Source organism: Natator depressus, chromosome 6, assembly GCF_965152275.1.
Source record: "Natator depressus isolate rNatDep1 chromosome 6, rNatDep2.hap1, whole genome shotgun sequence".
Classification (NCBI taxonomy): Eukaryota; Metazoa; Chordata; order Testudines; family Cheloniidae; genus Natator; species Natator depressus.
Genome location: NC_134239.1, coordinates 52,345,626 through 52,358,958, shown reverse-complemented (window position 1 = coordinate 52,358,958; position 13,333 = coordinate 52,345,626). Strand labels below are relative to the sequence as shown.

The window sequence follows — 13,333 nt, the reverse complement described above, 5'->3', positions numbered from 1 at the left end:
ATCTGCAAACTTTATCAGAGATGATTTTATATTTTCTTATTCATTAAAGGTCATTAAAAAAACTTAAATAGTGTAGGACCAAGAACCAATCCCTGCAGGACCTCACTAGAAACACACCCATTCGTTTATGACTCATAGGGATCAAAACTGTTCCTTTGCTACAGAAGGAAGAAGTGGGCCAACATCTAAATATGGTGGGATCTCCCCCAAGTTGTTTCAAATTCACTTGCTCAATGTACTTATTGCAGGAGGCAGGCCTGAGCATTCCCTCCTGATGTATATCGTTGATCATTTCTGTATAAAGAACAAATATACCACTGTTTATTCCCAATAGACCAATTTATGGAGAGAGAAGGGGAGGGAAATCCCCATAATGAAACCATCTGGCAAAATCTCCAAAAGACAACACTTACAAATTAGGACAACAGAAGGAAATTTATTTTTGCTTTCAGCAAGAAGTGCTTTGTCATACTCAGATGTCAGTCCTAATTTTTTAAAGCTTGTTAGTAATGCAAACAGTGTTTCAGATTTCTTTCAATTACCACCATAAGAATGTGGTAAACAACCTTTGTTTGCCAGTAGACATGTCAGAAATGAGCATTTTCTCTGTACCCTGGCTGTGCGACAGCAAATGAGAGCCTAATCAGTAAATGCTGCTTTCTTTGGTAATGTTTAATCAAGAAACTCCTTCAGAGAGAAAAATTAGGGAGTCTTGACAGCCTTCCTTCCTAGTGGGAGGTTCCACAGGAACTGTAGGATTCTGTAAGATCTAGCCAGTACCTCACAGCTGGCTTAGCCCAATGCTACAGCACTAGTGGAAGATCATGATCCTAATTAAGCTACTAATTACATTGTCACTGGAGGTGATTAATTAGCAACAGGACTGCCTTGGACACTGCCAATGACATCATATAGACAGAGGTAACTGAGGAGGTACTGATATCAGAAAAGCAAGAAGGATTTGGAATGCACCTTGCTTAATACTATGGAGAATCACCTTCCTGGATGATGTGGTTGTGAAATCCTGGGATTCTAGTAACATACAACACAGCACAGCAGGGCAGATTCGGAAACTGAACAATTCTCTTTAGTCTTCAGTGTTATGATGGATCAGCAGCAAGTGGTTGCTAAATCAGTGAACACTGTTATATGAGCCAGTTTCTTAGGTAGTTATGTAGCATTGACATTTTAATTAAACTTAAAAAAACCAAAAGCTAATGTTATGGATCTGGTTTGAACTCACAAGTGTGAAGAAATTCAAAGTCTTGACTGTATATCTTCATTATAGCCCGCCATGTCTAACTATAGATGGGCCCAAGTAGGTTACCACTTTCAGAACTCACCTGACAAAAATATTTTGCTAAGGGGTGTCAGGAGGTTTGGTAAATAAATAGGGAAACTGAGCTTTTAAGCTTTCTACCTCCTCTGATTCTCAAGTGTCGGGCTGTCAGCCCTAGAGAGCTGCATCATGTGAAACTGTCTTGAAGCGGTGGTAAAACTGCAGAGGCTGGGAACAACAAGCTATTCGTGGATTATTTTCCCCCCATGTATTAAAAAAACCTCACAGTACTTACTCTGAATCCGGTTCCTCAAGCTGTTTTATTGCATGTAAATATCAGTTCAAAATGGAAACAAGGAAGCATGGATTATGCAAAATAATGGGTAATGATCCATTTCACCCACAGAAAAACTTAAAGTGGTTGTTAACTTATGATATCTGGCCTGATTTTTCAGAGGTACTGAGCACCTACTGCCCTCATTGTCTTCAGCTGGAGTTGTGGGTACTCAGCACCTTTGAAAATCAGGTTTATATGTCCTGTGCTCCTAAACCAGCTCAGTGCTAGGTTGTGATACCTTTACCCATGTGGAATAGTTTGTTACTCTTCAATTACATTGATTCCAATGGGACTATTTGTGGAGGAAGATGCTACTCAATATGAGTGTATTGCAATTAGACCTTTAGGCCCCATTCTGTAAATGCTTACATACATCCCTATTCAGCAAATTCCTTACTTAAGCACATACTTAGGGCTTGTCTACATTACCCGCTGGATCGACAGGCAGCAATCGATCCAGCTGGGGTCGATTTATTACATCTAGTCTAGATGCAATAAATTGACCGCCGAGCGCTCTCCCGCCAACGGTACTCCACCGGAGCAAGAGGCGCAGGCGGAGTTGACGGGGGAGCATCAGCTGTCGACTTACCACAGCGAAGACACCACGGTAAGTAGATCTAAGTATGTCGACTTCAGCTACGTTATTCACGTAGCTGAAGTTGCGTAACTTAGATCGATTCCCCCCCCTAGTGTAGACCAGGCCTTAGGTGATTTGCTGAATGGGGATGTGCTGAATTGGGGCCTTAGAAAATTACTCCCTTCTGCATTCCAGTATTTACCCTGTAGTTTCAACAGGATACTGTATTATTCTTCGCTGCCGGTCCTAAGGCCCAATATTGCAAACCCTTATTCACACAAGTAGCCCATTGACAGGCCTCTCATACTGGTATCATTGTATTTAAGGCCTGGTCTTGCTCTCAATTAAGTCAACGATAAAATTCCCATTTACTTCAATGGGGTAAGATCAGGCTTTAGATGAGTCACACACTAGATTCCCCATCCCAGTACGTGGAACATTCTCCCCAGTAAATTGAAATGGGGCTTCAGAGCCATTATAATCTGCACTGCCAAGAATTATTTGAAGCAGTGTTAGCTCATGCATCATAACCTGGGAGTGGCCCTTAGCAATAAAAAAATAATATTTCCATATATGTGCCCTGATTCACTTATTACAAGGAAATCTGTTTTTTCTGGTCACTAATTTTCCATAGAGATTTTAAAAGACGGTGAGCCCTGGGGAGGGGGCATCACATCATGCAATAAAATCTCTTTAAACCCAAATCTTATCTCTCAATAGCCAGATAGCTCTTTTATTATCTCTTGGAATTATTTGAATATGTCTCTGTGTGTAGGCACCATTTTACTTTAGTTCTCTTGCACATCACCTTTAAAAGAGGTTTTGGAAGTGACAGTGACTGTCTTTTACAGAATGCCAAGATCCAGTGAGCTCGTATTTGGAGGGCATTTTTACCATGAAGTTATGAACCCCTAAAAATCAGGAGGTTATATATAGAAAGCTTAAGCTTAACTGGGAGATAGTGTGGTCCTTGAAAAGGCCCTAAAACTGGAAGTCGGGAGGGTTCTGCTAGTGACTTTGGACAAATCACTTAAGCCCCTCTTTGTGCTTCTATTTCCCCATCAGTAATATGGGGATAATGATTAAGCATTTGAGATCTACAGATGCAAAGTGCAATATAAGTGCTAAGTGGTATTATTTCTGATGCTGTTCCGCTCATACAGCACTCAGAATCATTTTGCATTTATATTTACTTGTGTCCTTAAGATTTTTATCGATGTTATGCGTACAGGATTTTTTTTTAATTTTACATTTTACTCAGAGAAGACCCAGTAATTGAGCCTTTCTTGGAGCAGTGCAGAAAATGATTTGTCAACACTCCTGAAAAAGGTTAGATGTAAAATGAATTATGCTGCCACAGTGTGGAAACCAGGTATTTCTCAACGTCCCATGAGAATTCCTGATCCTTTGTATTGTTGCTTTAAGCTACTTATAGTCAGAGATTAAATTTAATGAGAAAGAGAGAGATTAAATGGCCCACCATGCATGTGCTGTCTGTACACTGTGGGTTAAAGCTATGGTTTGGGGAATGAGATTTGCATGGCTAACCAGAGTTATGTCAAATTCCCACAATTCAAAGCACTAGTTCCAGGCTTTCAGTTGCAAGACTGCTGTCTAACTAAAATAACTATAATTTTTTTATACATTGGCCAGCTGATTTATAGAGGCCATTGTATTTCTATGAATTCTTTTGTTCATAAGCAGCAGCTACATCCGGCCGTGGAAGGACAGGTTAGTTGGACGCAGAATTTAAAAAAGGAAAGAAAAAGAGAGTGATTTCTTCCAGGATAAGCCCAAAAAAAGTATTGGTTCAACTGGGACATTTTAACACCTGCGATCAATTATGCTTTTTGCACTGTCTTGTGTTGATTAATAATTCTTTTAAGATTTACACTATTTACAGGTGTGTATTCTACAGTAGAGAGGACAGTACCTTCATTCTCATTAGGCTTATTATGATGGTTTTACCATACAAGATACAAACCAGTCAGTGAGGTCTAGCAGTCAGAGCACTGGATCGGGAGCCCAGAACTCCTGAATTCTATCTCAGCTTTGCAACTGTCTCCACTGTTGCCATAGGTAATATATAGCTAACTCCTGTGCCTCAGTTTCCCCATCTGTAACTTTGAATGCTATTTACCTTATTCACAGAAGGATTATGAGGAATTAGTTCATATCTGTGCAGAGCTTTTAAGGCTATAATACACTATATAAAGCCTTAGTGTTGTTATGTACACTGTAGATTGTTTAGGGTTGATAAGGATTACTCCTGCATTAAAGGGTATTGTGCAATGAAGGTTTTCTCATGGGACAAGCTGAGGAGAGCAGCTACTGCAAACCAAATCAAGTGTCACATAAAAGGATAACTGTTAGCCCAGTGATAAATCTGCAGTAATGAAGGTAGAACGGTACCATTATTTTATAATCACCCTTAAAAGCAGCAGTTGCCAGATTAACCCAATATGGTTTGTATTCCTACCATAAATCTATTTTTAGGCAGGGCAAGCAGATGATCATTTTTGTAGTTTTCAACCTCTTTAAATGCAATCTGTTTAACTCTGTGTTTTTAAATGTATGTGATTAATATTAATGCTCACAAAAATGACTGATAGTGCATGATACAGCTAGGCAAGTGTGGGAAGCTGCAGTGCAAGCTATTATACACCTTTGCCAGTGCTCTTCACTCCTGACCATCATCTGTGCTATTCTAGTGCTGGATCTGCCATGAGTAAGAAATGCCAATTAATCGTGTGATTAATTGCACTTTTAAGCAATAATGGAATACCATTTATTTAAATATTTTTGGATGTTTTCTACATTTTCAAATGTATTGATTTCAATTACAACACAGAATACAAAGTGTACAGTGCTCACTTTATATTTATTTTTATTACAAATATTTGCACTGTAAAAAAAAAAGAAACAGTATTTTTCAATTCACCTAATACAAGTACTGTAGTACAATCTCGTTATCATGAAAGTTGAACTTACAAATGTAGAATTATGTTCAAAAAAATAACTGCATTAAAAAATAAAACAATGTAAAACTTTAGAGCATACAAGTCCACCCATTCCTACTTCATTCAATCGCTCAGACAAACAAGTTTGGTTAAAATTTGCAGGAGATACAGCTGCCCGCTTCTTGTTTACAATATCACCTGAAAGTGAGAAGAGGTGTTCACATGGCACTGTTGTAGCCAGCGTCGCAAGGTATTTACATGCCAGATGCAATAAAGATTCATATGTCTCTTCATGCTTCAACCACCATTCCAGAGGACGTGTCCATGCTGATGATGGGTTCTGCTCAATAACGATCCGAAGCAGAGCAGACCGACACATGGTCATTTTCATCATCTGAGTCAGATGCCACCAGCAGAAGGTTGATTTTCTTTTTTGGTGGTTTGAGTTCTGTAGTTTCCACATCTGAGTGTTGCTCTTTTAAGACTTCTGAAAGCATGCTCCTCACCCTGTCCCTCTCAGATTTTGGACGGCACTTCAGATTCTTAAACCTTGGTTCGAGTGCTGTAGCATTTTTAGAAATCTCACATTGGTACCTTCTTTTATGTTTTGTCAATTCTGCAGTGAAAGTGTTTTTAAAACGAACATGTGCTGGGTCATCATACGAGACTGCTATAACATGAAATATATGGCAGAATGTGGGTAAAACAGAACAGGAGACATGCAATTCTCCCCCAAGGAGTTCAGTCACAAATTTAATTTATGCATTATTTTTTTAATGAGCATCATCAGCATGGAAGCATGTCCTCTGGAATGGTGGCCGCAGCATGAAGGGGCATACGAATGTTTAGCATATCTGGCATGTAAATACCTTGCAATGCTGGCTATAAAAGTGCCATGCAAATACCTGTTCTCACTTTCAGATGACATTGTAAATAAGAAGCAGGCAGCAGTATCTCCTGTAAATGTAAATAAACATGTTTATCTTAGTGACTGGCTGAACAAGAAGTTGGACTGAGTGGACTTGTACGCTCTAAATTTTTACATTGTTTTGTTTTTGAGTGCAGTTATGTAACAAAAAAAATCTACATTTGTAAGTTACATTTTCACAATAAAAAGATTGCATGACAGTACTTGTGTGAGGTGAATTGAAAAATACTATTTCTTTTGTTTATCATATTTACAGTGCAAATATTTGTAATAAAAAATAATATAAAGTGAGCACTGTACACTTTGTATTCTGTGTTGTAATTGAAATCAATATATTTGAAAATGTAGAAAAACATCCCAAAATATTTAATAAATTTCAATTGGTATTCTATTGTTTAACAGTGAGATTAATTTTTTTGAGTTAATCGCGTGAGTTAACTGCGATTAATCTACAGCCCTACTGCCAATTATTTCAGAGCTATCACCTTGTCACCTGTTCTGAAATAGATACAGGTGTTCACTATGGACTAGATTAAGTTGACTTAATTCATTTCACTAGTGATATAAACCAGATCTGAATTCAGGTTTCCAGTCAAAAGGCAGCCTAGAGAGTAAACTCACTGCAGTCATGGAACCCTTAATTCTTTAACAGATATACTTAGAATTTGAGAGAGTATTCAGACCTGAGTCCTAGAAATCTATAAAGGGAAAAATGAGGGAACTAAGGACCATCACATTGAATAGAAACCTTTGCCGTCCGGACCTAATGTAGGAGTGCAATATCATAGCCTGTGTTCTGAAATGCCAGGGGTGAAGGAAGAAACATTAACTCTCTATTTGCTTTCTTCTGCGAATTAAAGCCAGACCTCATATTCTCCTGACTGATGGCCCAATCCTGCAGGCCCTCTGGCTTCAATGGAAGCTCTGTACACACAGAGAAGTGAAAGATAGTCAAGCAGTTAGAGCACTCACTGTGGATTCAAAACCCTCCATTCAATTCCATACTCTGCCACAGATTCTTTGTGTGATCTTAGGCAAGACACGTAAGGTACCCCTACGTTGGAATAAAAGTGCCATTGGACAGACTGGCTCACACGGCTCAGGCTGCAGGGCTAAACAATTTCTGATGTTCAGCTTGGGATGGAGCCTGGGCTCTGGGACCCTCCCCCCTCTTGTGGCCCCAGAACCCAGGCTCCAGCCCAAACCTTAACAGCTATACACAGCAATTTTATAGGCCCGTGAGCCTGAGTCAGCTGACCTGGGCCAGCCATGGGTGTTTAATTGCTGCATAGTCTATCTGTGCCTCACTTTCCTATCTCACAGGTGTGTTGTGAAGATAAATATGTTAAAGACTGTGTAAGGTGCTCTGAAGCACAGTGGTAATGGTGGGTGGTGGGGGACACACAAGTATCTATAATAGACGCTAGCATAATTGAGCCTGTAGGATTTTTTTTTGGGGGGGAAGGGGGCTAAAATTACTATAGGTGTATGAAATATCTGCAATGAAATATTTGCAATCTTGTGGGGCATGTCCCTACAAATTCAAAATGGGTCCAACTTTGTGAAATGTTAACACTATAATGAAATATTTATAGTGAACGTGGGTCCACATTTGAGTGAAATTGTTTTTCCACAGTAAAAACATACAGAACTTCAGGATTCTGCATCTCTTGGTAGCCTTGTTGAGAAATTTTGCAAAAATCAAAATGATTTCTGGACAAAATAAGGGTGGACAAAAATTCAGGAACAGTTATCAAAAAATACCATTCATTATCAAAAAATACCATTCAGAATAATAAATCTTAGGCTGTTACTTGTGTAACTTTAACACCCTCGTGGCCAAGATGGAGTCTGCTCTGCAGGCAGCTCTGGCCAAGAGAAGGCGTGCGCAGGAATGCAGCAGGAAAAATCCCTTCCACCCCAGGGGCACCTGTTCCAAATCCCCCAGAGTGCACACACACACACACACACACACCGGAAAAGTACAAGGGATATAACAAAGGGAAATATTTATTTACAGAGGGATGAGCGGAGAAAAACAACAAGGGGATATGTAGGGGGAGCAGTAGAACAGGGTTGCATCCAAACCAAGACCCCACAGGCCCAGTGGTTGCTCAGTGTCTGCCCTTTCAGACTGTGCTATGTGTATGCACACAGAGTTCAGGAGTCCTGAGCAAAGTTCCAGTCCAGTGCTGAGTCTTTGGTGTTCCTGGTCGTCTTTGGCACCAGTGAACTTTCCCCAACAAACCTCTCCAGTGCCCTCTTTTGCCACTCTCTGCAAAGCCACAAAGCACGACCACCTCCCCACTTAAGTAGCTAGCAGCCTCCCTCCTTATTCCCAATGCAGAGTCACAAGCCCCAGTACTCACAGCCCCATGCAGCTCTGGGCAGCAGTGATACTGGGTCCAGCTCTGGCCTGTCCTTCTCAAGCGATTCACCCCGGCACAGTGCTCCTCCTGGCTCCTGTCCTGGGGTGTCCCCGATCGTCCTTCCCGGGCTTCAGGCAGGTTCTCTCTCTTCACTTTGCGAGGGCCTGCTTGCTGCAGCCCTTCTCCCTCTCTCAAGCTCCAGAGCCCCACCTGGAGTTTCCCTCCTTTCTCTCACTGCTCCCTCTCCCCAGTTAGAAAAAAGATTTAAAGGGGCCATGCTTTCTAAACCCCAAGGGGTTACACTTGTACTGAACGCCTCACAACCTTGGATAAAGAAATTATTTCAATATTTTCTTCCACAGTGAAGGCGTGAGTTATTTCTTCCTAACCACAGCCTGATTCAGAATCTAAAGAGGAAGGAAAATGCATACATTCGGAGCTAGGGACAGAGAGCAATCATAAGAGCGAAGGAAAAGAAACATACCACTATATGTCCCTTGACCAAATTCATCATCAGTGTCAAAATCTTCCAAATCCAAGTAATTGTCCACCTGTGAAAAGACCCAAAACCAAAAGATTGAACAAATAGAATGAAGTCTATTCTTTCCATTGTTCTCACTGCAACTTGGAGCAAAGCAAAAATTATGACTGTCAACATCAGTTTCTCCATTCTCCTCTGTAGCTTTTACAGGAGTTTGAAAGTTTATTAAAATATTATTTGAAAGAAAGAAAGAAAGAAAGAAAGAAAGAAAGAAAGAAAGAAAGAAAGAAAGAAAGAAAGAAAGAAAGAAAGAAAGAAATGTTTGGTACCCTTTCTGTATTTTTAAAAGTAGTTAAAGAAACACTAACAAATAGTTTAGTATCAACGTTAGGTTTTCGGGAGGAGAAAAATATGTTTCATAAATTCTAGTATGCCTAATTTGAATAGCAATGTTTTCATAACTTACAAGAATGTAAAACCATTTTTCTCTGTAAATGGAGTAGGAGCCAAATGTTACTCTGCAGTCTTGGAAATCCACTGCATGAGACCCAGAAAGTGAAACTGACTCTAAAGAAAAGAGAAACTGACCATTACAGTTTCAGTATTCAAGCTGGCTGAAGTGAAAAAAGCAAAGAAACAACTTACATGAATTTTTTTCAGACTTAAATCAGGACTTTTTAAATTATTTTTTTAGCCTTAACAATGGCCATTTTAAAATGTCTTAGGCGTATTTAAAGTGCTTTGTAAGAATATTGCTTTATCATTCAAATTCTCCATGGGTGCATAGTGGGAAGGGGCACAAAGATTCTCCCCACCCTCCAGTGTTGCCCACATAAGGGTCAGGCACAACTTTATAAATATTCAAATCTGAAAAAATTTCACTCATTAAGTTCACCCTCTGTGCTGAGGGGTCTAGAGGGCCAGAAAAAGTCCTCTGCCCCATTTGAGAACTTCTTAAGCATTCAAAATAGAATTCCCTCCTAAGTACCTATAAATGATAAAATGAGTTCACTGATTAAATATATAATATATACAAGAGACATGACAGGAAACTTTTCCTCCTTGGGCTTGGAACTTGCTTTTCTTAGATGGGAGATGTAGAAAACTATGCTAATAAATAATGTGCCTATCTGCAACTCTGAACATATGAACAGTCTAGTCTTTACATACACATTACAAAAAAAACTCAAAATGACTCAACCTCATGCTAAAAAACAGAGACCTTCCCCTCCCATTCCACTCAACCAAGCTCCTTAGAAAAAGCCCGGAAAAATGGATTGCCCTGGTAACATGGGATGAAGGTCAATGAATCTGAGCTCAGTAGGAGCAAAGTGGGGAGTAACTTTCACAGTAGAAACCATCCACTGGGAATGCCTTTCCCCCAACTCGCAGACAAACGTATTCAGGGATTGTCAGATAGAGCATCTCAACTGACCTCAAGTCTCAGGTTAAAAGAAGGGAAGAAACACAATCCAGAATGGGATTTGTAGGTCAAAATGAGCATCCTGAATTACATCTGGAAATGAACTGGAAACCAGAGCAAACACTGGAGCACAGTCGTACTATGCTCCTTTGAAGTAGCATTGCTGAGTTGGAGAGTTGTCCCATACTGCACTGAGCTTACAGCACAGAACCACAGAGAAATTAGAGATGCAAAAGGTTTAATCATCTCATCCAGTTCAAGACCAATCCCTCCAACCAGCCCCTTACAATTTAAGCCCTTACAAAGAGCACACTCTTATATCATATTAAACGTATAAACTTGTTAACAGAAAAAAACTGGTTAGATGGTGCTGCTAGAGTTCTTCCTTCCCTCAGAATGATCGTGGAAGCAAACACTGCATTTCCAGACACTTTCCCCACCCCAAGTAAAATAATTTGTAAATCAGTGCATTAAACAGAGATTAGAGGTGTTCTGCTTATAATTCCTACCTTGAAAAGCATTGAAGCAAATCTTACCTTCACTCTTCTTGCCAGACTGAGGTCACCTTGGTTAGAGCAGCCAACTTTCCAGCCTTTACCCATCATTATCTGCAGAGATATTTACGTGCATTAAAATGAAGCAAGAATACAGATCACATTCAAAGCTCCCACTGATTTACACTTGCAAAAAGACTGCATGTTCAGGTCCTTTAAAATGTATGTAGAATTAAAAAAAAGAGTGAATGAAATGGTTTCTGAACAGAGGATAGGGAACCTGTCATCTTAAATATATCCGAACTAGGTCCAATGGAGAAACACAATAAGCAATCAAAATAAGGACAACAGCAGTGTTTAGAACAGAAGCAATGTTTTCAATGGGAGTCGTTCTCTCTGTTCTTTTCCTGAAGGCAGGTGTAAAGGTTACAGCAGCCAATTCATTGCATTATGAATGCTCTGTGCTATTACCGTAGCCATGTTTCCAGTGCATCCAGTTATTACTGGATTTGTTTCTTAAACTACTAATGTGACAAAAACGTGTAATCATGCCTGAAACTTTTGTTCTATAGCAACAAAGATAAATATTAGGATGTTCTATTAACTAAGAGATAATGGAGGTCTCATCGCACTTTACAAGGCACAAAGCCAGTTCCCAAGTGGCTAAGACAAGAGACCAAAAGGCAGTTTATCCAAAGATGGAACCATATTCTTGATGAGAGAAACAGCACAGAGCTTCTGTTATCAGTAGTATTATGCAAGGGTCTGAAAGACTGCGATTCTTTTAAAACTCCTATCTGAGTTTCATTCACACAGGACTGTGGTCCCTGCAGGAGCCCGGACACCCCTGTATACTACAGCTGCTCTACAGATAGAGCAAATGGCTGGTGTGTTCCCCTCAAGTGCCTCTAAGGGCATCACACCTGACATAGGATTCTACAGAATCTGCTTCAGATCAGAAATTGCTTTCAGTCACTACCACTCAGCCAGTGCATCTCCTCTGCTTCACTCTCTGAGGGCCTTCAGAGCCAGAGGAGAGCCTCTTCCTCTCTATGCATGAATATTTTTTGCCTATCTTCTCTTTAATTTAATGTTTGCCTCTGTGGACTGATGCCAGTCTCATTACCTGGTCTTCATCCAGAGGCTGTGATGAGAGAGACACTGATGGCTCTTTGTTTCTTACAGGAGAGACAGTCTGTTTATTTTGGTTTGACAACTCAAGCATCGAAAATGTATTTTCTATGGAATCCATTTCAGATACTTGGCTTTTCATTTTCACCTCTTCTGCAGGGAGAAATCATAGTGCATTAGAAAACATAATACACCCTCCAAGAAAAAAGAAAGATGCATAACAAATGCACATTGTATCTTGTTGAACAAGCATTATTACTATAACTCCTTCCTTTGTCTATTCAGTATCATTTTCCATTCATAACTGGAGCTTAAGATACATGCATGTGTGTTATGGCATGTATTGTGTGGTCTTTTTCATAAAATTGAATAAACATTTTGTTTATGTAAAACACAGTAACTCCCCTTTACCCTTGTTCTTCAAGTACTCACTACTGTTGTGCAGTCTCATATGTTGTTCAGAAAACTAGATAAAATAGCGCAATGAATGAAAAACAGAGAGACAAAAGCCCAGTTCCTAATGAAGGTTGCTACTTTGTTCTTCATTTAAACACTTTGGGGTACTTGTTCAGGGGTTGGCCACCATGTATATGCTGTGCAAAATGGCACACACTTGTGCACATGCCCTCACTTGGCAAGTAAACACCAGTGCAGACAGAACCAGAATCTTCTCTGATACCAGCCAAATCCGGAGTAACTGCATGGAATGCAACAGAGTTACATCAGATTTACACCAATATAACTCAGACCAGAATGTGACTTCTGCTCCTCAACACCAGTACACACTCCAGCAATTATATGTCTACTTTCAATAATCTAACACATATACATGCACAAGTGTGGAAGCTGCTTTCACAAAATCCCACTGGCCATTTCTCATGATGCTCCCTGCACCCAGAAGGCCATATCCCACCCAATGTACTAAGTAACTTCCCTCTCCTCCTTCATATCCCTATACTGTGGGAGCATCTTCTTGCCATACAAGATAGGAGTAGTTCTTGTACCTCCTATCTCCTCCTATAGAATGAAGGCCAGGTCAAGCTTCTACCCTTATGTATTTGGATGTGGAGACCATTTGGGAGAATCCCATTGTGATTAGAGAAGAAATACAGCTCTGAGGTTTCTTCATCAGAGTCATTGCTATTGTGGGTTTTTGAAGTCTCCCAGGACAACAGAATTGGGGAACTCAAGCACCTTTATGGACAATGTTTCTGTTAGCTCTGCCTGTCTCGGTCCTATGACATACAGACAAGAGATTCTGGGCTTGTAGCCTATTGTCACACACAATGCAACAGCTGGCAGGAAGGAGGCAGGAGGCAAATGCTATAACTGGATAACAGGAGGACAATGCGGA

The 13,333-nt window shown here is 40.1% G+C and overlaps 1 protein-coding gene across 6 annotated transcripts in view; it reads right to left on the bottom strand.

Annotated features, from left to right (window-relative positions):
• Nucleotides 1–13,333, bottom strand: part of IFTAP (intraflagellar transport associated protein) — a 58,742-nt gene that overhangs the window by 13,389 nt on the left and 32,020 nt on the right. For all 6 annotated transcript variants that reach the window (XM_074955286.1, XM_074955285.1, XM_074955291.1 and 3 more), the window contains 3 exons: nt 11,975–12,132; nt 10,891–10,962; nt 8,935–9,001 (listed from right to left, as the gene is read on the bottom strand). In XM_074955286.1, coding sequence (XP_074811387.1) covers nt 8,935–9,001; nt 10,891–10,962; nt 11,975–12,132 — 297 coding nt within the window. The remainder of the gene's footprint in view (nt 1–8,934; nt 9,002–10,890; nt 10,963–11,974; nt 12,133–13,333) is intronic.